We start from the raw sequence: 26,529 nt of genomic DNA, 5'->3' as shown, positions 1-26,529 counted from the left end.
TTAGTTAAACAAAGGCAAGCAATCCTCGTGTGAGACCTTTATGCATGTGGTCATGCTCCCAATACCAACGATGAGAGTCAACTACCTCCACAAAAACAGGTTTAGTTGGATAGATATATATACAAAGTACAAAAGTACATATAGATAAAGCATGCATGCATTACATCGCTTGTACTTTAATAATCATGTACATTAACAATCATTGTGCTGCCTTTGTACATGGATGCACATGATCATCAATGTATTCTATTCCTTTTGGAATGTGAATCATTTTTGTTAACTGAAATACAATGATTGTTGATTGAATTCATTAAGTTTTATTTTGATTTTTTTATTTTTTTAATTCTAGCTTAATAGCATAAAATAAAGTTGTCAAAATTAAACTAACCACTTGTTACATAAACAGATTAAAATATGATGAGGCGACATCTTAAATGTGCACAAATAGTGACATTGGATATTTTATATTTATCTTACAATATGATATAATTATACATTTAAAAACTATAAAAAAATGATGAGACGGTGTTTCACGTAAACAAAAAAGTATACTTGAGATTTATGTTAACAAAAATTCGTGTATATTATCTCCAACTATGTAAGGAGGTTGCTAGTAGTGGACGTTGAATACATACACTTTAACAAGACATGCATATTTAATTGGATTGAATGATTTTTCACATAAAATGAAAGGGTGTATTCGTGTTTTAGACCAAGTGTTGTAGTGGAACTAACACACCCATGGTGCCACCTCCTCCCTCTTTTGCCTACTAGGTAACGCCTAACCTCTCTTGCCAAAGCCCCATTTTATCTACAACCCAATCAAATGGACTCATGTGGAGAGTGAGAGGTGCCAATGCCCTCACCATAACACTCATTCTTATGTGACAACTCTTTATCTCAAAATTAAATTAAATTAAACTAAACGGTAGTCGACTTAATTGTATTCTAAACACACACAACCATTTAATTGTTTCGTTTATTGCTGCCACTACCAACTGCCACGTACTACTACTATAATGTGATCTTGATATTAAATTAATCTCATCTAAATGCAACCCATCAATCTCTGTAACACACACGCTTGGGGTAGTTGTAGTGGTGGACCAGTTTGCGAGCCTTCATGAAATACACATAAATAATTTGCACTTTCAATTAGTGAAACAAGAGACTATAGATTAGACAATTCACATGCTTATTTAGTCATTTAGTTCTAAATTTTAATCATATACCATTGTCGTCTTAAATTTAAACTTTTCCTATACAACTTTGTTTCATGCATAAATGGTAAATATATCAATTTCTATCAAAGATCATATTCTTTATTTGTTTTTCCATTTTCCACACTCAATCCTTGAAAATCCCTCGTTAAATATGTGTCGTTGATTTGTTATTGAATTGACATGTGAACTACCAATGAATTCCATGTTTACCCTGTTAGTGATATTCTCATAGATAATCTTCCGTTAACACGTCGGTAAGTTTTTTACCTGAGTCATGTTTTCCAACATAGTATTACCGAATGCTTATCAAAACATACCCCCTTGGACTTTCAACAAGTATTCCAATAAAATTCAAATGTTTAGTAGTCTCTCTTCAATGGGATGTAGTGCAAAAGGGGTTTAGACTTTAGAAGCTACAAATTGACAATACTTAAAATGTACATGCACTTTGCTAGTAAAAGAGAATAGTTTAGCCTCCTCAACTGACACAATCCACATGAAAAGGGGCCCATCCACATTACTTTGTCCACATGGCTATCCAGATCTGACCACTTCCAAACTCTCAAAAACAATATAAATATAAAGTGCCATCAAATTCCCCTCCTAATCTGGAAATTTGTCACCATTTCATTTCCCAAAATAAAATAATCCATCAACACTTGCATATATTGCTTCAAAATCCCCATCCATCTATACATCCAGCACCCTTTTTTGAGGCCAAAAACAAAAACCAAAGTTCATCTCTTTCTTTCTCTCTTCTATCACCCATAATTTACATAATTTTTTTTCTTTAAGTTTCTTTCTTTTTCCTATAAAAAATTGAAGGCCATTGAAGACTAGTTAGTTCTGCACATTCTTTGTGCAGCTTTACTAATAAAAAAAAAGTCCATCTCTGTACACTTGAACAAGAAAAGAATCTTGTGTATTTTCTTTGGTGCTTTTTTTTATTAAAAAGAAAAAAAAAAGAAGGTTTATAAGGTTTTGATTGTGAAGAAGAAAACAGTGGTGGTAGTGTAAATGGCTGCTAAGGTTGTATACACAGTGAGGGAAGAAAAACAAGGGCTGCAGAAGCAGTTAGGATGCATGAATGCCATTTTTCATCTTCTTGACCGCGGTTACCTTATCGGCCTACACCGCAGCTGGCGAAACCAGAACAGGCTAACTGCAGGTACAAATTTAAACATTTGCACTCAACTACTAAACCAACAAGTTCTTAATGTGCTTTCAATTAAGCATATGTCACAACTTATGATATCACCATTTTTTATTACTACTATTAGCATGACTTGTCAGAATTAGAAAAATTACTAAAGGTGTAAGTGTATAATTGTGTTGCTATATCATTTACACGCATTGAAGTTATGCAATTTTACATGGTGAGGTTATGTGTGCCAGAAACATGTTTACGTAAATGGACGCAAATACGCTCACGAATAAAACCCATGCGTGTACATGTATCGCCTCCTCGTTGCTTCCTATGCTTCTTAGGAGAAATCTGCTTTGACTAAATTGTATATGCGTCACTTTATATATAACTAATTTTAAATAGAGAAGGACGATAACCAAATAAACACATGTACGTATTATTTTAATTTAACATCGGGAGAGGTTCACTATTGAAGATTAAATTATTGCTAGCTAGAGCAGAAAGAACAAACTTAAATTGTTTTACTTTTTCTATCAATGGTTTATATTTTTAAGAACTTTTACTTCTTGCGTACTGTCTATGTTATATACATTAAAAAAACATTAAATTAGTTTGTTCATATATTTTTTTCACTTTTAAACGTGTACAACACATGTGTAGATTCTATAAATAAAAATAAATGGATTTTGTTTATGTATGTTCTTGTATTTTGAAAGTTTTTATAAATTAAAAAAAAAATGAATAATTTTTTTTCCCTTGTTTCTTTAACTCTCACAAAAAACTAGAACCTATAGTGAGAGAGAGAATGGACAGGAAGATGCTTACTCTTTTATGTATAACAAATCAGCTAGCTATGTGTAAATGTTAAAGCAGTTATTAACATATTATTCAATTATTGGTATTGAAAACTCCATGTTTATACATGTATATTTGCTAGAAAGTATGACCATTACAGGAACATGAAGCACACTTGTCAAATAACATCTACATTGTACAATGGCCAAAATCACTTCACTTGTAGCCAAATATTTTAAAAAAATCATATGCACATAACAATATATATAATCAAAGTGATGAAACATACTAAGAATTATGAGCTGATTTTCAGGCCAACGCGTAAATGGTGAAAAGGAGTTGAAGAAATCATCAGAGAAAGCTAAGGTAATAATGACCAAGAATAATATTAACAGCTTTTCAATATCTAAACATAATAAGAAACACAAATCTTTAACTGAAATTTGAAAACCACAGGAGAGAAACCAAAAGAAGACGATAATAGAAAAGAACCGAGTCTCAGTTGAATCATCAAGAAACTCCTCTTCTTCATCTTGCTCATCCACCACTTTCTCATCTTTTGATTGTAGTAAACGTGTTCAAACCGAATGGAAACTAACCTCCGAGCCCACATCCCCAAACCCGCACAAAAAACCACCCGAATATTCTGCGCCCGATATCAGAGATGTGGTCAAGGAGTCAATGAAAAGAGTCATCCGTGTGACAAAAGATGAGCGTGCCGGTCTGGTCATGAAACATATTGATTCTCCAAGGCCTCTAATGCCCCCAAATCCCATTCAATATGATAGAAAAGACCAAGACCTTGCGAACGTTAAGTCGCTTTCATCTGGCATTAAAAGAGTCAATGAGATTTCAAGATTTTCTTGTGATGAAAGGGAATCAAAATATTCACTCAAGTCAACTTTCAAAGTCAACGAGCTTCCAAGACTGTCATTAGATAGCAAGCAAAACTCAAGAAAGAATTCCATGAATGAGTCGAGAAACGAGCCAGGAAGGAGTAACCGAACATCATCAGGCATTGTGGCTCGGTTAATGGGTCTGGATAGTTTAACAGACCCGGTTTGTAATGTTGAGACCTTGAAGGTCAAACCGGCTTTTGTTGACCAATTGGGTTCACGCTCTGCACGGTTGCACTCAAAGATTAAACCAGCTTTGCAGCAGCAGGAAGTTTATGACCAGGCCGTAAAAAATGACCAACCGGGTTCACCCATGGTCAAGAGTCTTGGCTCAATAAAGAAATGTGAACTCCTAAACCGGGCCGTGAAACCAGCCAAGGTGGCTACAGAGCACGTGAAGGTCACAGGTATTGATTGTGTTAGCCACAAGGTTAGAAGGCAGGCAAAAGACCCGACTAGAGACAGACCCGTGTCAAGTCCAGGACTGCAAAGATCAAGTCACGGTATTGACCAACAATGTGCTAACGAGCCATCGTCTAATTCGAGAAGAGTCAAAAAGCAATCCAGTTTGAAGACAACACATGCAAAAATCAAGCCCGTTAAAACAGGAAGTAAACAGGAAGCCACACGGGTGAGTGAAGTTCATATGTTGTACATGTTTTTTTACAGATGGAGTGCTCTCAACATATGCTACTTTTCCATTTTCAGAATAAGTGTGTTGAAAGATTGATAGAAGATAAGCCAATGGTCGAACTTGCCAAACTTACAACGGATCAAACAAGTCCCGTTTCGGTTCTTGATGTGTTTAATGTGGAAGACACACCATCTCCAGTAAAAAAGAAACCGAATGCTTTTACTGGTATGCTTCTTCACTTCTTGTCTATCAAACCGTCAATATTGTTATATGCTACTGCAAAATCCGTTAACTTATGTGTTGTTCTTTTCAGATTTTGATAGCTTTTGCATTGACGAAACTGAATGGAATCAAGTGGGGATCTATAACTTGACGGCCCGAATAGATGCAGTTGTGTTTCAACAAATTGAATTGTTGAACTCAAAATCTTCATGCAAAATCACAAATGAGGACCATGAATACATCAGAAAGATACTGTTAGAATCGGGTTTTCTAAACGATCCAGATTCTGCCGTCCGGATAGCCCAGATTCATCCAACCAGCAGCGTAATAAGGCCCGGATTGTTTCATATTCTGGAGAAAACAAATGAAGAACACCACAAAAACAACCCGAGTTCTAAATCCAGCAAAGTTAAAAGAAAACTGATCTTTGATTCTGTAAATGATATTCTTTTCCACAAGTTAGTCGAGCCGGGCTCTTCTGGAAAAACATGTGTGAGATTTTTGGATGGAGAGAAGTTACTGAATGAATTATGGTTGGAAATAGATAATCTTCAAAGGAGCTCTGAGAGATGTGTATACGATGAAGGTGATGGAATAAAAGTACTCGTGAGTGCAGATTTTGATAAAAGTTCACAAGATTGGGATAAGTGTTGTTACGAGGTTCCTGGTATTGTCCTAGGCATCGAGCGGCTTATTTTCAAAGATTTGATAAATGAGGTTGTGAATGTTGATGCAGGGAGACGCTGTAGGCGATTGTTTTCCATGTAAAAATGTAACCTTTTATTAGCATATGAAGTAGAATGTTAATATGAGCAATTATGTGCACATGTTAAAACTCCTTTGCCTGTAAAGTTTGTCAAATAAGCATGTCGTCACGACCGCTAAGTTCAAGGTGGTGTTAGTGTAGAGCTCCATTGTAAATATCTGGATATATGGATTTATAGCCATTAAAGTAGATATATCTTTGTAAATCTCACAAGTCAGAAAATGAATATGCAAAATAAATGCTTATAAGTGGTTTCCTATTTATGGTAAGTAAGATTTAGGCTACATTAAAACACAAATTGAGCTATCTAAATGATCTTAACAAATCCATGACCAAAAAGTAAATGTTTACAAAAATTGAATCTTTAAATCTTTTGTTTGATATATAACTATAAAGAGATCATCACAAGATTGGGAATTTAAGCTATGAGTTCACTTGCTAGTATAACAAAAACATGTGCAAAGTAAAGAATTTCAATTGAAAAAAATTATCATTGACTAAAAGCTCATTACGGAAACTACAAACATACCTCGAGAAAACCATGTTAAGTTGGAACATAATATCAGTCTCAGGACGGTACGCATGCCTAACTTTGACTTTGACTAGGATTCCAAACTAGTATACAAGCCTAATCTAGTTTCCCTAATTTACAACCGAATCATGTCTAGTATTCTCCTCAACATCCATCGGCCCAGTTACAACTTTCTCTGTTTTCTCATCATTCACAAACCAAGTTCCAACCTTTCCTTTTCCAATATCATTACTTGACTTTTTCCCGGCGTCAAATTTCATTTGCACTGTCGGTCGGTTTTCCAAAACAACAATTCCACTACCTTCATTAGTCTCACAACCGTTCTTAAGCGCCTTGTTTGTTTGACCAGATTGGTCCAGTTCAAAAACATGATTACCGCCATTTTGCACCATTTCATCATCCTTAAGCTTAGCAGGAAGTGAAATTACCGAAATATCCTTCTCCCCAAACTTTAGAGGCACAGAAAGAAAAGGGTTATTGTCCCGTTGTTCCAATTTTGATGACAATGGTTCTAGAACCTTCTGTTGCTCAATTCCATCCGTCACAATTTGAGTTTCTTCTGTAACGGGATCAAGAAACACGGGTAACCAAGGAGGGATATCATCCGAAGGTGGCGTTTCTCCCGTTTGCAAAAAACTCGATGTCAATTTCTGTTCTTTAGTTACTGGAAATTTAGGAACTGAATAAGCAAACCCTATTTCTTCAGAAAGATTAACAAACTGCGAAAGATCCTTAACAATACCCAACCCTAACAAACAGTTATCTCGACAAGATGCTCCTACAAACCCTTGTGACATATTCAAATCTTCCAGTCCTTGAATTATATCAAACACATTGCATTCGGTCCTACCCACTAAATTAGCATACGAATTCGAACTCTTCCCTACTTCAATTACATATTTGCAGGCAACATCAGAGAATGTATCAAGTGCAGACTGCTGAAACCCTTGAAACCCTACACTTTCACATACTTGAGCCACCGCGATTTGCACGATCGCGTGTGCAAATTCGTCGTTTTTTCGTTGTTTCTTGAAGCAAGATTCGGTTTCTTTAGAGCTCTCTCCACCTCCTCCATTGTTCATATTATCCACATCTTCATAATATTAAAAACCCAAAATAAATCTTGAATCTTGGAAACTAAGAAACTATAAAACTTAAAAAAATTTAGAAAATAAAAGCCTAATGTGTAAAACTGGAATCAATGAATAAAGGTAGAATCTTTGAGGTGAATCTGTTGCAAGAATTATAGGAAAATGAAAGGAATTGAACATACCAGTGGTGTGTGCATCAGGAGTTAGTGATTCGATCAAATGGAAAGTGGGAATTGAGGGATTTAAGAACCAATTTTGGTGTTTGAATTTGGGTATCAAATATGGAGAAGAGAGAGAAGGGTTTTGAATAAACCTTGAAGCAAAACCCGGATTCGAAAGATGACCCGAATTCTAGAGAGAGAGAATGGTGTGATGAGAGAGAAAGTGAGGGTGGTCTTTGGTTACTTCTATAGGAAGTGAACTGTGGTGGAGTAGTAAATTGGCTATTTTGAAAACATCATCTACCTGTACCACTAAAAAAACCTATTTTGTTATTATTTTGTTTTAATTAAAATTGTTTCATTTTTACTGTTTTGAACCGAAATAATAAAATAAAAAATATATTGTTGATGAAAATTGAACTCACTACTTTGTTATTATAATGTTTGTTGTTTACCAACTCAAATATGATAAATTGATGCTAACCCTCATTTTTCATTAATATGTATATATTCCCGACCTTTCATTTAATTTTTTTTTAAGTACAAATACAAATTATTCTTACTAATATATTATTTTAAGAAAGATACAATTACCCATTTGTTAATATTCATTATGTAATTCATATATGTATATTTGACGTTTTATATATTTTTTTACTTGTGTGTTATACGAGACGCTAACCTAGTTAATCTACAATTCATTTGGCAAAATAACATTCCTTAGTATGTAATGTGTCTTGTTGCATCGGAATCTATTATTCATGAGTGATTTGAAGGTAATTTACATGACATGTTTGCTTTTGAAATTTCCTTATTTTCTTTTTCAGCATGCTTTAGGAAAGTACCGGGCAATCATAGCAACGCCTTCATTAAATATTTTTTCAATCGGGCTTGATTTGGAATTAATGTGAGTATGATAGCAAATATCACCGGTAGCGGATGGGAACATTGAAATAATAAACAGATAAATAAAATTACGGTCGGCTCGAGATACAAATACATCACTTGAACAAACACATAGGGCAAACTAAAATTAGACTAAGATACAGACACACCACTTAACCCGCAATTCAACTCCAAAAACAAGATTCAAGTGACCAGACTTGAACTAGCATGGAAATTAATCACCTCATAATCTAGCGAGAAAATTTACCAAATATGAAATATTCATTCATTAGAACTCATCCCCATTCATTCCTCTTAAATTTTAGTACATATAGGAGAACATACTGCTACCCCACGTAGCATACTTCTAGAAGTTAGAAACCAACTAAAAAAATTAAATAAAGGAATATTGGTTTTTAATACTTTTAACTTTCACTCGATGGATGATAACACTTCCAACTTTTGATTTGTTACCAACCACTCCCAACTTTTACCACATTTGTTTCTGACACTCCCGAATTTAACGAACCCTAACTACGTCAGTTTTTTTGCTGACCGTAGAATTTTGTATTAATAAAAAGTAGGTTGTGGGTCTCACCTTCTTCCTTTAACATATTACATCTTCAACCACCTTTTCAACAATTCAAAACCCTATATCTCAAAAACCTGTTACCATTCCACCGTCCATCGTTCACCGCCCATTCCACCGCCCAAAGCAACCATAATCTCCACCCACTGCCACCATCAGCGTCATCGGAATCCTTGTTTGCCGGAAAACAAGTTGCAAATTTTCGGTGAGCACCATATCCATCATTTCACCCCCACCCATTACCACCGCCAACGTCGCACCCAACCACCTTCCGGAATCGTCTGCTCGCCAGAAAAACGAGCTGCAGGTTTTCGACGAGCACCATAGCCATCGTCTCTTCACCGGTGCACAATCTCCATGATCTCCATCGTCTTTTTACACATCTGCACCATCTCCATTGTCAGAAAAACGAGGTCGTCGGAAAAACCAAATTCACCAGAAAAACCGAGTTGTCGGAAAAATGAGGTTGTTGGAAATGGAGGTTATTGAGGTTTTATGTTGAAGGAACAAGATGGTGTGGGACCCACAACCTACTTTTTATTAATAAAAAAATTCTACCTCAGCAAGAAAACTAACAGAGTTAGTGATTGTCAAGTCTAGGAGTGCCATAAACAAATAGAGTAAAAGTTGAGAGTGGTGGGTAACAAATCAAAAGTTGGGAGTGCTATCATCCAACGAGTGGAAGTTAGGAGTATTACAAACCAATATCCCTTAAATAAAAAAGAAACATATTTATAAAATGCATGAAATTAAAACATAAGTATGAACTGCATCGGAAGTGGGATGCGGGTGTGCGTAATCGTATAAAATGATAACACGGAAAGAAAATAGAAATAAAGAAGAGAGAAATTCTATTGCTCCAAAATCAAAAATTACAACACAATGAAAACAAACAACCTATATATACACACACACATATGCGGCGTATAACATATGTCTCGATAAGCCGAGACCTCCCTATATATATATATATACACATACATATTGTCACACCCCGACCAATGAAGGCGGAAACGTCGAGGCGCGACATGATTGCTCATTGCACAACGACACTATAAAGTTACAATATTTAAACAACTCATTTAAATCCATATCATCATAAATAACACACAAGTATTCATACAAAATGCCAAATAGATAGATAAACAAATAACTTGTTCTTTCATTTTCTAATATCCTAAAGCCAATATGATATGTTTCTTCAAGTAATCCAATCAAGCTAACATCAAACCTGTAACATTGCATAAAATAGAGTTTGTCAACACAAAGGTTGGTGAGCAATTTTCGTAGTTTTGGACAATAGGTATATAGTATGAAATCCACAACTAGTATATGAAAACAATAAATAATAGCAACATTTTAGATAATAAAACCATCAATAAGAATACATTGACGACACCTTTCTATATGGGGATACCATATATACTCGGAATTAACGTATGATCATACTTTCATGAGGCTACCCGCCTTAGCATTCAAGAGGCTACCCGCCTTAGCATTCAAGAATTTGCACATAATCATGTAAAGCATATAACACCAAATCGAGCATTTATTTAAGTAAACATATACAATAAGTGTTGTGGTTTAAGACTCAAGTATAAATCATTTGAATTTGAACAAGTATGCAATGCCACCCTAAAACGAAAGATGGAAAACGGGAGATGAAAAAGTACTCACTTTAACAAGTAACTTCAAAGATAGTGTTGTGAATAATCGGAGAGATCGGTTTAACGAGCAAGACCTATATTAAACGGGTCTTGTGTTAGTAGGTAGTCTTGGAAGGGTTTAAAATAAAATACATGACAAATAAAGTTTGGGATTTAAAATATAAATATTTGAGAAATTAAAGAAACGAGTTTTGTAAAATAAGTTTACTCGAGACCGGGTCTCGGTATTCTATTCATTAGTTTTTTTTTTTCTTTTTTTTACTCAACCTATGTTAAGTAATAATGTGGGTTAAAATGCAATATTGCAAAACCCTTGGTTATAAGAATACCAAAACGAGGTTTAAACGAGTGTTCGGGTTTGTCGGTTAGAGACTTGATAATTGACCAAGCTCAAAGTTAACTTCCCAAAATAATAAATGTTATGAGATAACTCAATAAAATCAAAATAGACTTAACCAAGTATGTAGTTCTATTGTGAAGAACATTAACGTTCGTTAAGCGAGTACACGACTTTATCGGTCCGAACTTGTTATAAGATCAAGTTGGTTACCGACATGCCAAGTATGTTTAGAAATTAACTAAAATTGATTTAAAATATAATCTTGAAGAAAAATATGAGTTTTGGTGGCTAAAAACACACTTGTGTGTCTTAAGCGAGTGAACTCGGTTTAGTTCGGTTTTTGGTTCGGTCCTTGACTCGGAATAAGACCGAGGATGGTTACCACATACCCAATTACCATGGAACTTGTAAAGTAACTTATAAATAATAATACTCAAGTTTTACATTCAAAAAGTTAACAATAAAGCTTTTAAACGAAAGTTCGGTTTTTGGTTCGGTTCTAAACTCGGGATGAAACCGAGGCTAGTCACCACATACCCAATACCATAGAACTTGACAAATATGAACAATAAACTAAAATATGCAGAAGTTAAGCAAGTATAACAAGTTATATGGTTAGATTTGTTAAATATATAAACAAGGACTACAAAGTTCTCCATGTAACCTTGCCTTACTAGCCCGACATTTCAACCGGCCGAGACCGGAGAAATGAAAGACCGAAGATAAACAAGGAGTGTATATTATATATATGTTGTAACATCAAGCTTTAAGTATCGAGAAGTTAGTTAAAATGAAAGATTAGTTTAGTTTGACCTTGAGAGTCAAACTATGAAGAACAACCTTAGAATTCAAGAATTTGAGAGAGAAATGAGGAAATGAGCAAGCACAAATGTAGAAGATGGGTAAGTTGAATGGGTCTTTCATAAAGGGTGTTTCATGAAAATGGGTTGGTTATAGACCCAAGAAAGCACAAACTACAAATGGGTCTTTCAAGTCTTCATTTTGGTAGTTTTAGTCCCTAGAGTTCGTTTTGAGCGTTTTCGGGGCATTTTAAGAACCGAAAAGGGTGTTTTTTTGAGATCCGACAACTATAAAACAAATATATAACATAAAATTCATCATTTTGATAATATCGAAAGGTTCGGGATACAAAACGGGTCGGGTTTACATTAAGAATACAAGTATAAAATAATCTGAAATTGACAAATGTCACAGTATCCCCTTCTTTAGGAATTTCGTCCCGAAATTAAGATGATGTAAACAAATGTGGATATTTCTCCTTCATCGAGTCTTCTCATTCCCATGTAAACTCCGCGCCACGCCGTGATTCCCATCAAACTTTAACTAACTTGATGCGACTTCACTTGGTTTAATTTTCGTTGCGGTCCATGATTTCAATGGGTCGTTCAACCATGATCATTGATTCATTGACATGTACTTCATTGAGAGGTATATGGAGATTAACTTCAGCTAAGCACTTCTTGAGATTTGAAACATGAAAGGTCGGATGAACACCGGTGAGTTCTTCCGGTAGTTCGAGTTGGTAGACTACTTTTCCGACTCACTCAAGAATTTTGAATGGGCCTACGATACGGGGAGCTAGTTTTCCTTTCTTTCCAAAACGAACAACTCCTTTCCAAGGGGATACCTTGAGAAGGACAAGATCGTCAACATTGAATCCAATCAGTTTTCGCCGTTTTTCGGCGTAGCTCCTTTGTTGACTTCTAGCGGCAAGTAGGTTCTTTTCAGATTTGGTCGATACGGTCGGTGGTTTCTTGGACCATCGGGTCCGATAATTTGAACTTCACCGATTTCGTTCCAACTAATCGGGGAACGACATTTGCGACCGTAAAGAGCTTCGAAAGGAGGCATACCGATGCTAGAATGGAAACTGTTATTGTAAGAGAATTCAATGTAAGGAATGTGAGAATCCCAATTCCCACCGAAATCGAGTACACACGCTCGAAGCATGTCCTCAAGTGTTTGAATCGTACGTTTGGATTGTCCCTCCGTTTGAGGATGATAAGCGGTGCTAAGATCAGACGAGTTCCCAAGGTTTCTTGAAGTGATCGCCAAAAATGAGACGTGAATCGAGCATCGCGATCGGAGATGATACTCAAAGGTTAACCGTGGCGACACATGATTTCGCGAACGTAGATTTGGGCAAGTTGCTCAAAGGAGTATTTTTCTCGAATTGGAATAAAGTGAGCGAACTTGGCTAATCGGTCAATAATCACCCAAATGCTATAGTTGCCTTTTTGAGTAGTGGGTAGTTTCATTATAAAGTCCATAGCAATGTCTTCCCATTTCCATATGGGAATCGGTGGTTGCTTGAGTAACCCAAAGGGTTTTTGATGTTCGGTTTTGACTTTAGAGCAAGTATGACATTTCGAAATGTACGTTGCAACGTCATTCTTCATACCCGGCCACCAAAAGGTAGAATGAAGATCGAAATATATTTTATCCGCACGGGGATGAATAGAATATCGTGACTTGTGAGCTTCGTCGAGTATGCAAGTACGAAGGTCATCGCGATCGGGAACCCATAAACGATTGAGATAATACAATAAGAATCGGGTTTTGTTTCGAGTTGAAGCTTGGCTCCACATGACATTTCGTCGTACATGTTGCCTTTGTCAACGGAGGTACGTTGGGCTTGATAGATTTTGGCTTGGAGATCGGTTTGAACGGTGACGCTAAGAAGCAAGACGGATTTGACATTAACCTTTCAACTAAGGGCATCAGCCACGACATTCGCTTTACCGGGATGGTAGCGAATCTCGCAATCGTAGTCACTAAGTAACTCAGCCCATCGTCGTTGTCTCATGTTGAGACCTTTTTGGTCAAAAATGTGTTGAAGGCTTTTGTGATCGGTAAAAACCACACATTTCGTTCCGTAAAGGTAATGTCTCCAAATTTTGAGTGCGAAAACGACGACACCAAGTTCAAGATCGTGAGTCGTGTAGTTCTTCTCGTTGACCTTGAGTTGCCTTGAAGCATACGCGATAACTTGACCTCGTTGCATGAGAACGCAACCGAGACCTTGATGAGAAGCATCGCAAAATACTACAAAGTCGTCGTTTCCATCGGGAAGGGTTTGAACGGGAGCATTGCAAAGCATGTGTTTAAAAGTATTAAAGGCTTCTTATTTTTTGGATCCCCATTCATAAGGCTTTCCTTTGTTAGTTAGGGAAGTGAAGGGTAAAGAGATCTTGGAAAAATTTTGGATGAAACGACGATAATATCAGACCAAACCGAGGAAAGATCGAATTTCCGTGGGTGTAGTCGAAGTCTTCCAATCTTTGACGGCTTCGATTTTTGTGGGATCAACATGAATACCCTTGTCGTTGACGATGTGTCCCAAAATTTGAACTTCCTCTAGCCAAAATTCACATACTGAGAATTTGGCGTAAAGTCGTTCGTTTCTTATGATTTCGAGAATGGAACGCAAGTGATACCTATGTTCGGCCTTGGTTTTGGAAAAGATGAGGATGTCATCAATAAAGACAATGACGAATTTATCTAGAAACGGTTTGCAAATGTGGTTCATGAGATCCATAAATACAGCGGGTGCGTTGGTTAAACCGAAAGGCATGACTAGAAATTCGAAATGTCCATATCGAGTACGGAATGCGGTTTTTGGGATGTCTTCTTCGCGAATACGCAATTGGTGATATCCCAATCGAAGATCGATTTTTGAGAAACACGTTGGGGCCTTGAAGTTGATCAAAGAGGTCGTCGATTCATGGCAAAGGATAACGATTTTTGCTGATACATGTTTTGTACGTCTCGGTCATTATCAGGGCATTAATGTAATAAGTCTAAAGTATAGGGGTCTTAATGTAAATATGGCTAAATGGGCCATTCTCTCTAATGTAAGTTACATTCGTTACCTTGTAACGAATGTAACACATTCGTCTACTTGTAAGCTCATTCGTTAACCTAGATTAACGAATGAGATAACGAATGAGGGTCATTCGCTATCTTTTAAAGTATAACGAATAAGTATGTTTATTTGTTAAAGTATTTGTAATGAATGACACATTCGTTAAGTGTTAAGTTAACGAATGTGGTCATCCCCTATAAATACCCTATAACTTATCATTAATGTAACAGTTCTGATATTTTGCCATTTTCTCTCTCGTTACTCTGCCGAATTGTTCTCTCAACATACACACTACACACACATAACGTATGCAAGCCTAATCGTACAAGAATCAACATGTGTATCGTTGTTATCAAGATCTAGATCTGCACAAGCTCTTTCAAGTGGTATCAGAGCCTAGGGATCTGATCTACGATACAATTCGTTGATATAGGTGATATAAGCGTATTCAATTGATGCATTTCATGATGAATTGATTGAGTTCTTAAGGTAATTGGAAATTTGAGAAACAGAGACTGTTTAAACAAGAATTGAACCTGCTTGTTATGAATTTGTGAGTTCGGACTAGGTTAGTGAGGTTTGGATTTGGTTTAGGCTTAGTTTGATCTAAGTTTTAGGTGTTTTCGGTGTGATTCAGACGAGTTTGAAGTTTGAAATTGAAAGTTTGAACTGTTGAAGATTCATTCGTTAAGATGAAGACTCATTTGTTAGGTTGAAGACTGATTCGCTAAACCCTAGCTGTTCATTCGTTACAATTTCAATCTCATTCGTTAACCGTTTATTCACTATATCCTATTCGCTAAACCTCTTTCGTTAAGCCACATTCGTGTCATATTCACTAAAGTCCATTCGTTAAGTCATGCTCGCTAGTCTTGCTCGCTAGGAGTAAACCATCTCTAAGTCTTGCTCGCTAGTCTTGCTCGCTGTTATCCAACGAATATCTTAGTCTTGTTCGCTAGTCTTGCTCGGTAGGACTCATTCGTTGCTCGCTAGGTCTCATTCATTGCTCGCTAGTCTTGCTCGATAGGACTCATTCGTTAAAGTAAACCATCTTTAACGAATATCTCATATCTCATTCGTTAAAGTAATCCACTTTTGACGAATATCTCATTCGTTAAAGTAACTCACCTTTAACGAATAACTCATTCGTTAAAGTAATTCGTTAATCTTCTTTCTCATTCGTTACTGTGTCCATTCGTGTGAATAGTAGACGAATAACTTTAAAGATTTGACAACTTTTATCCTTGAAGTTTGAACAGTTGGTTCATTATGGCTGCACATAACTCGTCTTACTATGCGTTAGCGTCTCAGAACGTATTACTGCAACAAATGCTAACCATGGAAAATGAGATCGGAAGTCATAACAAATGTCCCAAGTTGTTAAAACTGTTGGATTTTGCTCGTTGGGAACCGAGGTTCGGTGCTCACTTGGGATCCGTGCATCCTAGTAGTGTCCGGTTTCTCGACGATGTATATTTGGCACCATTGATTGGTAATAACAATGCGGGATGGACTCCGAAACCTTTTAAAGAATATGAGACTCAAGAGCTTAAGGATTTTGAAAGTGAAACAAAAGCATACTCAACTCTTACCATGGATTTACAAGAACACATTTTTCATCAATACAGTACTATCAAAGTCTGTGCTTCTTTGTTCACAACGTTGAAAACAAGAAGTTTGGGAAACACTCTTGAAAGCAAAAAGACTCTTGTAAAATTTCAATTTCGAAATTTTATGATGAAAAATGAAACGGTGGAAGAGATGATTAACCATTTTAGTCATCTGATTGTTGAGATGCCTAGTGTCGATCTTGAGCTAACAGAACAAGATAAGATTGATACACTGAAGAATGCTCTACCTTCTTCTTATTTGACTTTCTTGTTCGTGTTAAAAGAGAACGGTTTCTTTCAGAACTCTGAACTTATAGCTGTGCAATTCATAAACAAGATTGAAGAAAGGGAATTTGATATCAAATGTCAAAATACGTTGAAGGAGAATCGAAACCATCAGTCTTCAACCCAAAACCCTTTACTTTATGGAGGTGCATTGCCAACAAATAATGCTTCAAGTTCAGTGCCAATCAATGCGTTCTTTGCTCAATCCCAAGAGGATTTTAATGTAAACAGTCCACCTAATGTATGTGTTATGGCTAGTGGTGCGACTACAAACTCAAATGCTCATGCATCAAGCTTGCCTAAGGTAAATCTGCAAGAAGCTGAACAACAGTTCGCTTTGGTGTGTGCGTTTATGACTTCTTATGAACAGCTGGTTGGAAGCAAGATCGCTACTTGCAACCTCACAGATGAAAATTATGATCAAATCGACCCGGACGATCTTGAGCTAATGGATTTAAAATGGAACATGGCTATGATCGTTCGTAAAGTCAAAAGATTTATGCAACGAACGGGAAAAGATCTTCCTACGTTAAACAAATGTGTCGGGTTTGATAAGCTGAAGGTAAAATGTTATAATTGCGGGGAATTTGGCCATTTTGCCAAAGAATGTGACAAGCCGAGGAAAGACTATTCTGGCTCACGCAATTCTGAACGTTCTTCAGGAGAGAATTCATCTGGTGGGGATAAGAGTAAATCTGCTGTATCTGATGATCAAGACAAATCTTCTGCTACTCAAGCTTTAGTGGTCAATGAAGTAGTTGATTGGTCTCAACGTTTGTTGGGAAATCAAGCAAACGTGGCTATTGTTGAAACAGTGGAGAAATTTGAAGATGCCAGCAGTGATAATGTATCGGAGGGAAGTGATTCGTCTGACTCTGAGACTAACACTGATAAAAGTTTGTTGTCTCAAACTAAATCAATCTCTGTGAAAGCTGAATCTTATGCTTGTATGGCTAAGATTGATGAGGTATGTCAAAAATCTCAATCTAATGTATCTGAACCTTCATCAAAAGTGAATGATTGTGCTATATTAAAAACCAAACTTGAAACAACATTAACTCAGAACAATACACTCACAAAAGATCACTTTATGATCAATGAATGCTATAAACAAAAGACAAAATTGCTAGAGCAATCAACTCTGAAAATTCAAAAACTGTCTGAAAGCAATCATGATTTTAAAACTAAAGTTCATTGTAAAATTATTGAAGTTGATCAACATTTGAAGGCGATTCTTCGACTCCGAACCTGTATTTCCAATCTTGAAAACGAAATAATGGAATTGAATAATAAGCTTGGAAAATTTAGAGATTTTTAATTTCTTTTGAATGAAATAATTGAGGTTAATCATTCACATAAGAAAAATGGAAAAGCAGGTTTGGGTTATGTCGAAATTCCACCTCCTTTTAAACATGATTACAGTAGCATTCCCGATGTTGAAAAATTTTCAAATATGTTACTGATAAATCTGAAAGTGTTGATACAATTGGTCCTGCTCGTGAACCAATTCATATCGAAAGTAAAAAGGTTTTCACCAAAAACGAATTGGATGGTTCAATCGAAAGTAAAAAGGTTTTCACCAAAAACGAGTTGTCTGAACCAGATGTGATTGTCAAAAACAAAGATATTCCAATTGACAATCATATTCTGTGTGAACCCGAAGATTTTGAACAAGCTGTGTATGGTTCAAAGACTTCGGGTGTTTCTTTAAACACAACAAACGTTCCTAAGGTAAATCCTAAAGTAATTCCTAAGGAAAAATCTAATGTATTTCAATCAGACAAGCCCTCGGTGTCTGATGAGGAGTTGATGCGATTTGTTAATCCTTAACTGAAATCATCAAATGAAAAAGTATTTAAATTAAAGGGTTTGTCTAAAGTGTTTTCTGACAAAGAAGTTCCTTTGAATCTTCTTAAACCTGAAATGATTGAAAGTGTATTTTAGGATGACACTTTACAAATGACTGAACTTGAACAAAAAATTTATCAATCAAAAATTGTTAATGTTCAAGAAAAAACAAAAACTAATGTTTTTAAACCTATCACTATCATAAAATCGTCAGGTTTGGAAAATTCTTCGAATTTAACCAATCTTGAATTCTATAAGAAAAGAAAGGGTTTAAAACATGAAACACCAAAGAAAATTACATTTGAGAAACCCAAAGATGATATTCATAAATCTTTGCTATCAAAGACCACATGTACTTTGCCACGAAACACTTGAGACTCTCGATTATGTTTCAAATGTGGTGAACCGGGTCATGTTTCCAAAAAGTGCAAAGCAAAGATTGATGATATCAAAGACTCATCAACTTGAAAGATTCATTCATTATCAAACTTAAAAGAAAACCAAGTTGATGAGTGTGTTATAATGTATTCGAATATTAATCCGAAGAAGGTTATTCGGATTGATTCAGATAATGAAGCAACCAAATGTGTTGACCGTGTTCAACCAATTTGTTCAAATGTTGATTCGGGAAGAATACGTGATGGATACTTAAAGAAGAAAACTAAGAAAACCGTCACATATTCTCAAGTCTCGAATGTTGGAGTTAATTTAAATGATTCTCCTAAAGTATCAAAGGGAGAGCCCAAGACTGAGGCTTGGGCTGCCCTTTTGAACTAATCATTTTACTTGTTTGTGCATGGTACATCTCGGTCCGTGTCTAATCACAAATGGATATTGGATAACGGATGTTCTCGTCATGTCACCGGCAACCTGGATCTTCTGAATAACATCAAAGATACTCAAGGGGGTTATGTTGCGTTTGCTGGTAACCAAGGAGGAATGATTGCGAAAGAGGGAGAAGTTTCAAACGGAAAAGTAACGTTTGAAAAGGTTAATTATTGTGAAAAGGTGGATCATAATCTGTCGAGCGTGTCACAGACTTGCGATAAGAAATTTACCACTATATTCACCGACAAGGAATGTGTTATTCTTCAACCGGGATACACAATTCCTGAAGACATGGTTGTCATGCGATCACCTCGATCAAATTATATTTATGTACTTGACATGAGTTATGATGTACAAGTTTCGCCCTCAGCTACTTGCTTTGTATCCAAAGAGACTGAGAAAGATTCTATTCTTTGGCATAGACGCACGGGACACATCCATGAGTTATGATGTACAAGTTCAATGATCACTGCGTCGCGTGCAAGAAGGGGAAACAAAAGAAGAAATCACATCCAAGCAAGTCACTAAACACTATTGTTACTCCTCTGGAACGACTTCATATGGATCTCTTTGGTCCGGTGAATCGTGCTAGCATTGCTGGAGATTTTTTAATGTTTAGTAGTAACGAATGATTTCTAACGCTACTCATGGGTGTTATTTATGGTTTCGAAGGATCAGACTCCTGTCTTAATTCAGAATCTTATCACGAAGATCGAATCACTTTATAAACTTAAAGTGAGACGAATTCGTAGTGATAATGGAACTGAATTTAGGAATAATGTATTGGATTTCTTCTACATTCAGAAAGGAATTCATCGGGAATTCAGTGCACCTTATGTTCCTCAACAGAACGGTGTGTCTGAAAGAAAAAATCGTACGCTGATTGAAGCTGCACGTACAATACTTGTTGATTCAAAGCTACCTGTTCAATTCTGGAACGAAGCTGTGAATACGGCATGCTATACACTGAATCGCGTTCTAACAGTAAAGAAGCTCAAGAAGACAAGTTACGAGCTTCTGAATAATCGTAAGCCGAACTTAAAGTATTTGGAACCATTCGGGTGTCCATGCACTGTTTTGAAGAAAGATTTTGGAAAGGTCGATGAGAAAGCTTTTGAGGGTTATTTCTTGGGATACAACTCTCCGAAGAAGCGGATTTTCGATATTTCTTCGAGTTGTGTGGAAGAATGGTATCACGTTGATTGTCAAAGTTATACGACTCCACCAACTGGTACTAGTCCCGATTGGATGTTTAATTATGATCGCTTATTTAATTCGTTTACATCAACAGTCGATGAAGTACCTGAAGACCTCATTAGATCTTATTTGGAAGATCAATGTCTTCCGAATCCAAGGTTTTCTTCGGTCGATGTAAATGACTCTCCTAATGTATCAGAAACGACGAATGATGTTTCTGAATCTTCCGATGATGCTGATTATGTGGATTCATCATCTGTAATGGTAGATGAAGCTCCTGAGACTACCGAGCCTATTCTAATCAGTGATGATTCAACAACTGTCTCTTTAGACACAGCGGAGGAGAATATCACCAATTTGGGTGATAATGTATCTGTTGCTACAAATTCTTCTTTAAGGATGCATTCACAGCATCCACAGGATCAGATAATTGGTGATGTGAATGATGGGGTTCGTACAAGGCACCAATTGGCTAATGTATGTGATGATCAAGCTGATTTTAATGTATCTCCTACTGAGGATTCGATAGTTTGTGCTTATGCGGATTTGCATTCTTCGGGTATTCTCAGTATCGCACAATACACCTGCTTCCTATCACAGATAGAACCGACTAGTGTTGCAATGGCACTCAAGGAACCATCTTGGGTTGAAGCTATGCAGGAGGAGTTGCAACAGTTTATAAGACTGGGTGTATAGGACTTAATCGATAAACCCGATCGCGTAAAAAGGCGATTCCAACTAAATGGGTTTTTAAGTGCAAAAAGGACGACCGCGGGGTAATCGTGAGAAACAAAGCACGATTGGTCGTACTTGGATACAATCAACAAGAAGGCATAGATTACACTGAAGTATATGCTCCGGTAGCACGACTGAAGGCTATACGAATTTTTCTTGCCTATGCAGCCTACAAAAATTTTAAGGTTTATCAAATGGACGTGAAATCGGCGTTCTTGGATGGAGCTATTCATGAGGAAGTGTACGTGAAGCAGCCTCCTGGTTTCGAGGATCCAGACTTTCTCGAGCGTGTTTATCGGTTAAACAAGGCTCTTTATGGTTTACATCAGGCCCCGAGAGCCTGGTACAGCACGATGGCTGACCATCTAATTGAAAGTGGGTTCAAGAGAGGAACTGTGGATTGTACTTTATTCTATAAGAACGTGGGTGATGATCTGCTCCTCGTCCAAATCTACGTGGACGATATTATTTTCGGTTCGACAAATGACAGCTTATGTAAAGACTTTGAGAAGACGATGCAGACAAAATTTGAGATGAGTTCGATGGGAGAGATGAGTTTCTTTTTGGGTTTGCAAGTTCACCAGTCTGACACCGGGATCATTATCCATCAGACGAAATATGTGAACGATATCTTGAGCCGATTCAAGATATCCGATGGCAAAATTCCTTCAACACCACTTCCCGTGGGTCACAATTTATCACCGGATGAATTGGAGGATACCGTAGATCCAAACCTATATCGAGCTATGATTGGATCACTTATGTATTTGACTGCATCTGGACCTGATATCATGTTTGCTGGTTGTTTTTGTGCTAGGTACCAATCGAGTCCCCGAGCGACTCACCTGGCGGCATTAAAGCGCATCTTACATTATCTGAGGGGAAATCCTGACATCGGGTGATGGTACCCTAAGGACGATATGTTCGATCTCACCGCCTTTACTGATTCGGACTATGGAGGATGCAAGATCAACTTCAAATCTACAACAGCGGGATGTCAATTCTTAGGAAACCGGCTTGTTTCCTGGCAGTGTAAGAAGCAGACAACAGTCTCAACTTCAACAGCCGAAACAGAGTATGTGGCGGCCTCAAGTTGCTGCTCACAGGTTCTCCGGATCCAGCAACACTTGCGGGATTACGGTTTGAAGTTTCTTACTACTCCCATTTATATTGATAATTCTGCTGCAATTTCAATCACCAAAAATTCGGTTCACCATTCGAAAACCAAACATATTGAAATTCGTTATCACTTTATACGTGATTGTTTTGAAAAGAAATTAATATCCATTGATAAAATTCATACGGATTTTCAAAAGACTGAATTTTATACTAAGGCATTTGACAAAACACGTTTTCAATATCTGCTAGGTATAAATGGTTTAAAATCTTTAAAGGATATTCAAAAGCTTGGTTAAATCATTTTATTTCTTGTTTTCTTTTCGATTTTTGTTGTTTTTAGGAGGAGAAAAATATAAAATCCAAAAATATTGTGGTTTCTGTATGTACAGAGAAAATTAAAAACTCCAAAAACATTCAAATATTGAAAAAAAAAATACAAAAACAGTGAAAAATGCTCCTCAAAATGAGTTTTGAAGCAAAAAGGGAAAATGATAGTACATTGACGGGATTGATCTAGTACATGAATAAACTAGATTAAAAATTATCGTAAGGCCAGCAATATGATATGCAAAGATAGGCTTGACAGACTATATAGGAACTGATAAGATATAAAGATAATGAATGCCGAACCTAGTGGAATTACATCTTGAAAGATTGATACTATATCTGATTTAAAGAAAAGTCAAAAGTCAAAATGATTACTGTGTGTGCATGCGTTCATTTTTGAAGAAAATTCTGTTTTGTTTTTATTTTATTTTGCAAAGAAATTCAACTTTATTTTTTCTTTATTTTTATTCAAATATTGGATCCTCACCTGCGCGATAAGATTATCCGACCTGAGGGTTAATATTTGGGTATTTTGCTTTATTTTTCTTGGTGTTTCGTATAAAATCTTGGACTTTCTCCGCGCGATAATACGGGATTATCCGAATTGAGGGTTAAGATTTTATGCAACTTCAACTTATTTTTATCTTTTTATTTGTTGAAATGGAACCTTATTTGCGTGTAGTCATACCGACCTTAAGGGAAAATTTTGACCTTCTGCTTTATTTTCTTTTTATTATTTTTGCATAAGTCACAGTTAATCAAAATTTGAAAAATCAAAAGAAAAAACGTACATGTGATATTCACTATATAAGAGATAGAAATGTTATATCTGATTGATGGGGTCCACATATGGTTTCGTGCCTAATTGAACCAAATTAAAGCATATCGTAAAGTTTCTGACAAGTTTGTGAAAAGTTGAAGAGGACAATTATATATGCAATCATCGTTGGGTTACGCGTATAATAATCATCGAAATTGAAGTGTTACTCCGTTATATTTTCTTCAATATGATTCCCTGCTCAACTCATAAAAATATGTACTGCTTTAATAGTGTAGTCGTTTATTGTTTTTCGTTATTTGTTATTTGAAAATTTCGAAAATCCAAAAAGATTTTTTTTCTTTCTTTTCAATTCTGCTTTAGTTTCGATTTACCAAGCTAGCGAATAAATTCAAAGGAAAAAGAAAAAGATTGATCCCCAAAATATTTTAAGTTAATCGTGCTTAATGTATTTAGAACTGGTATCAGTTGTGGTTTTTAACGTAAAAATACGCTTAAGTTAAACATTAGCGATCCTTGGTTGATCGGGTATTTTAATGTATGCGATTAAACCCTAAAATTGGATTTAATGGATTATTTATTTCATTGTTAAAACCCTAATTGGTTTTAATATTATTTAATTCCTTAAAAGAGATTTGTATCTCATTTGCTAAAGAAAATTGGGTGATTCGTTAAAATGTTTAATGAATGTAAAGCCATTCGTTATTTAAACATAACGAATGAGTTTCTCATTCGTTATAAAGACATTCGCTTCCGTTTTGAATAACGAATGGAGGTCATTCGTTTAAACATTTAACGAATAGAATGTATAATGTATCATTCGTTAAAGATTAATGAATAACTTCTTTATTCGTTAAAATGTTAACGAATAAGAGAAGGTAAAATAAGATTCGTTAAAATTTTTAACGAATGAGAATTTTATTCGTTGAAAAGTTTAACGAATCATAATTATTAATTTAACGAATGAGGTCATTCGTTAGTTCAAATTTTGAACGAATGACCTCGGGCGTTATGAAATTGTTGGGTTAAAATACCATTGTTTGAAGAATGCCGTTTCATTCGCCATTTTCCTATTTCACTATCACCCTAGACGAACTATTGCAAAATTTTTCCAAGATTTCATACCTGCTTATTATCGCAATTGATTAACATATTCGTGTTATACAGGTATTGGCGATCTCAATGATACGAGTCTTATGGATTTTCATCGGGTTTTTATGTGTTACTTGATCGATGTTCTAACTGGTTATGAACCGAACAGTTGCACACTGTTAAAACTCATATATTGATGACATTTAGTTCCGATGATCATTGATTAAGATATAAAACTGATTTCAGACCAATGTCATTGGATTTAAATGTGAAAATTGTTAGAAAACTAACTGATACGTCATTGATATTCATCGTTTTTTACTTTGATTAGTCAAAATTAATTTAATTTTTGACTCCTGATAGTCAAATGAAAATTTAATTTACATTCGTTAGCTTTGTAACGAATGATCATGTCAGATTCGTTAAATTGTTAACGAAAGACTATCTGTTTCGCTAAGGTAGCGAATGGACAGTGTATTTGATAACGAATAAGTATAACGAATCAGAGTTGATTCGTTAAAGTAATACACATTGATTCGTTACAATAACTAATGACTTCACATATAATTATGATTCGTTATTTGTAACGAATGTAAAACATTAATTGTATAACGAATGTCTCATTCGTATAAAGTAACAAATGAGATGCTCATTCGTTAAATCAGTATAATGTATTTACACAGTTTGCTGATTTTTTTTAAACAGAATATGGCAGAAGAGATCTTTCAACATCCAGTTCCCGAGCAACAACCGGAAAATAATCCTGAGCCACAACCTGAAATTCAAGTTGAACCTGTTCAAGCTCCTGGCATGCTGTCATGGAACAAGAGCCATAATATTTGTGCCTATCTTGAGCCGAACTTTGAAGATTCTCCGATATTCGGGGGAATGATTAGTTTTCTAATTCGCTTGAGAATCTAAAAGGCCATTCTACCCGTACAGTTGTTTATCAGAAGATAATACAAGAGTTCTGGAATACTGCTACGTTCAATGAAGAAGATAATCAGATAGAAACGGTTATTCAAGAAAAACGGGTGGTGATTGATATTGGCGTGATCAGAGACTCACTAGGATTTAATGACACAGTTGATGGCAAATCTGAGTTCGATAGAGCATTGATCAGAGGGTTATTTGGCCGTGTAAAGTATAATGGTGATTTGGGCAGATCTATGTACAACAAAGCGAACTTGTGTGAACAATACAAGTATCTGCTTCATGTATTGATTCATTGTCTCGGTGGACGCAAGGGTGGATTTGACGAGTGCCGAGTGATGCTTCAATCTGCGTTTGTTGCCCTTGTTCTTAATAAACCATTCAATTTATCAGAATTAGTTTATTATCATTTGAAAGAAAACATCACCAGCAGACATAAGTTCTTAATGTATCCTAGATTTTTACAAATGATGATAAATGATCTGGTGCCTAACTTGGAAAAAGATCAAGCAGACGTAATGAAGCTCGATCATATGAATGAAGAGACGATGCGACGTTTGAGATTGTACAGAGGTCAGAGTTTGGCAGATCGACCAAAGTTTTAACGTTTGATTGGTCATCTAGCGAATATTGATTATGTCGCGCCACCTAATGATCGTTGGGCTCATGACGATTCTGATTCAGAACGTGAAGGTGGTGATGGTGGAGATGATGGTGGTGATGGTGGAGATGATGGTGGTGATGGTGGTCCGGGACCACAAGCCGAGTTAAGTTATGAACAGAAGTGTAAGAGTAAAGGTAAAGAACCGATGACGGAAAAGGGGGAGAAACCCAAGAAACAACGAGTTAGAAGGGGTTCGGGTATTGAGATACAAAGTCAGCCGTTTGTGCCTTTTACTGCTGTTTCTACTCCTATTATTTCTTCTACTGCTTCTCTAGTTCC

The 26,529-nt window shown here is 36.1% G+C and overlaps 2 protein-coding genes across 2 annotated transcripts; one reads left to right on the top strand and one right to left on the bottom strand.

The window, feature by feature from the left end:
* The first annotated feature begins 2,159 nt into the window (after nt 1-2,159).
* Nucleotides 2,160-6,052, top strand: LOC143623510 (uncharacterized). Its single transcript, XM_077094401.1, has 5 exons — nt 2,160-2,391; nt 3,479-3,531; nt 3,622-4,692; nt 4,731-4,920; nt 5,009-6,052. The coding sequence occupies exons 1-5, from the start codon at nt 2,241-2,243 to the stop codon at nt 5,683-5,685; spliced, it is 2,142 nt and encodes a 713-aa protein (XP_076950516.1). The 5' UTR covers nt 2,160-2,240; the 3' UTR covers nt 5,686-6,052.
* Nucleotides 6,053-6,281: 229 nt separating this feature from the next.
* LOC143623511 (transcription initiation factor TFIID subunit 8-like) lies at nt 6,282-7,559 on the bottom strand. The gene is made up of 2 exons (XM_077094402.1): nt 7,489-7,559; nt 6,282-7,308 (listed from the first exon to the last, which is right to left on the bottom strand). The coding sequence occupies exon 2, from the start codon at nt 7,295-7,297 to the stop codon at nt 6,326-6,328; it is 972 nt and encodes a 323-aa protein (XP_076950517.1). The 5' UTR covers nt 7,298-7,308; nt 7,489-7,559; the 3' UTR covers nt 6,282-6,325.
* Nucleotides 7,560-26,529: the final 18,970 nt, after the last annotated feature.

The sequence above is a fragment of the Bidens hawaiensis genome, unplaced genomic scaffold (genome assembly GCF_021521415.1).
Source record: "Bidens hawaiensis isolate Kalapana, Puna unplaced genomic scaffold, B.hawaiensis_p1.1 tig00003488_1, whole genome shotgun sequence".
NCBI lineage: Eukaryota > Viridiplantae > Streptophyta > Magnoliopsida > Asterales > Asteraceae > Bidens > Bidens hawaiensis.
The sequence above is the reverse complement of the archived record's forward strand: the minus strand, read 5'-3'. Positions and strand labels throughout refer to the sequence as shown.

What these genes read in the sequence shown, in the direction of transcription:
- LOC143623511 (XM_077094402.1), bottom strand. Translation starts at nt 7,297, where the DNA reads ATGAACAATGGAGGAGGTGGAGAGAGCTCTAAAGAAACCGAATCTTGC.
- LOC143623510 (XM_077094401.1), top strand. Translation starts at nt 2,241, where the DNA reads ATGGCTGCTAAGGTTGTATACACAGTGAGGGAAGAAAAACAAGGGCTG. An exon ending in CCAGAACAGGCTAACTGCAG is followed by an intron (nt 2,392 to 3,478) that starts GTACAAATTTAA and finishes GCTGATTTTCAG; the next exon opens with GCCAACGCGTAAATGGTGAA. An exon ending in AATCATCAGAGAAAGCTAAG is followed by an intron (nt 3,532 to 3,621) that starts GTAATAATGACC and finishes TGAAAACCACAG; the next exon opens with GAGAGAAACCAAAAGAAGAC.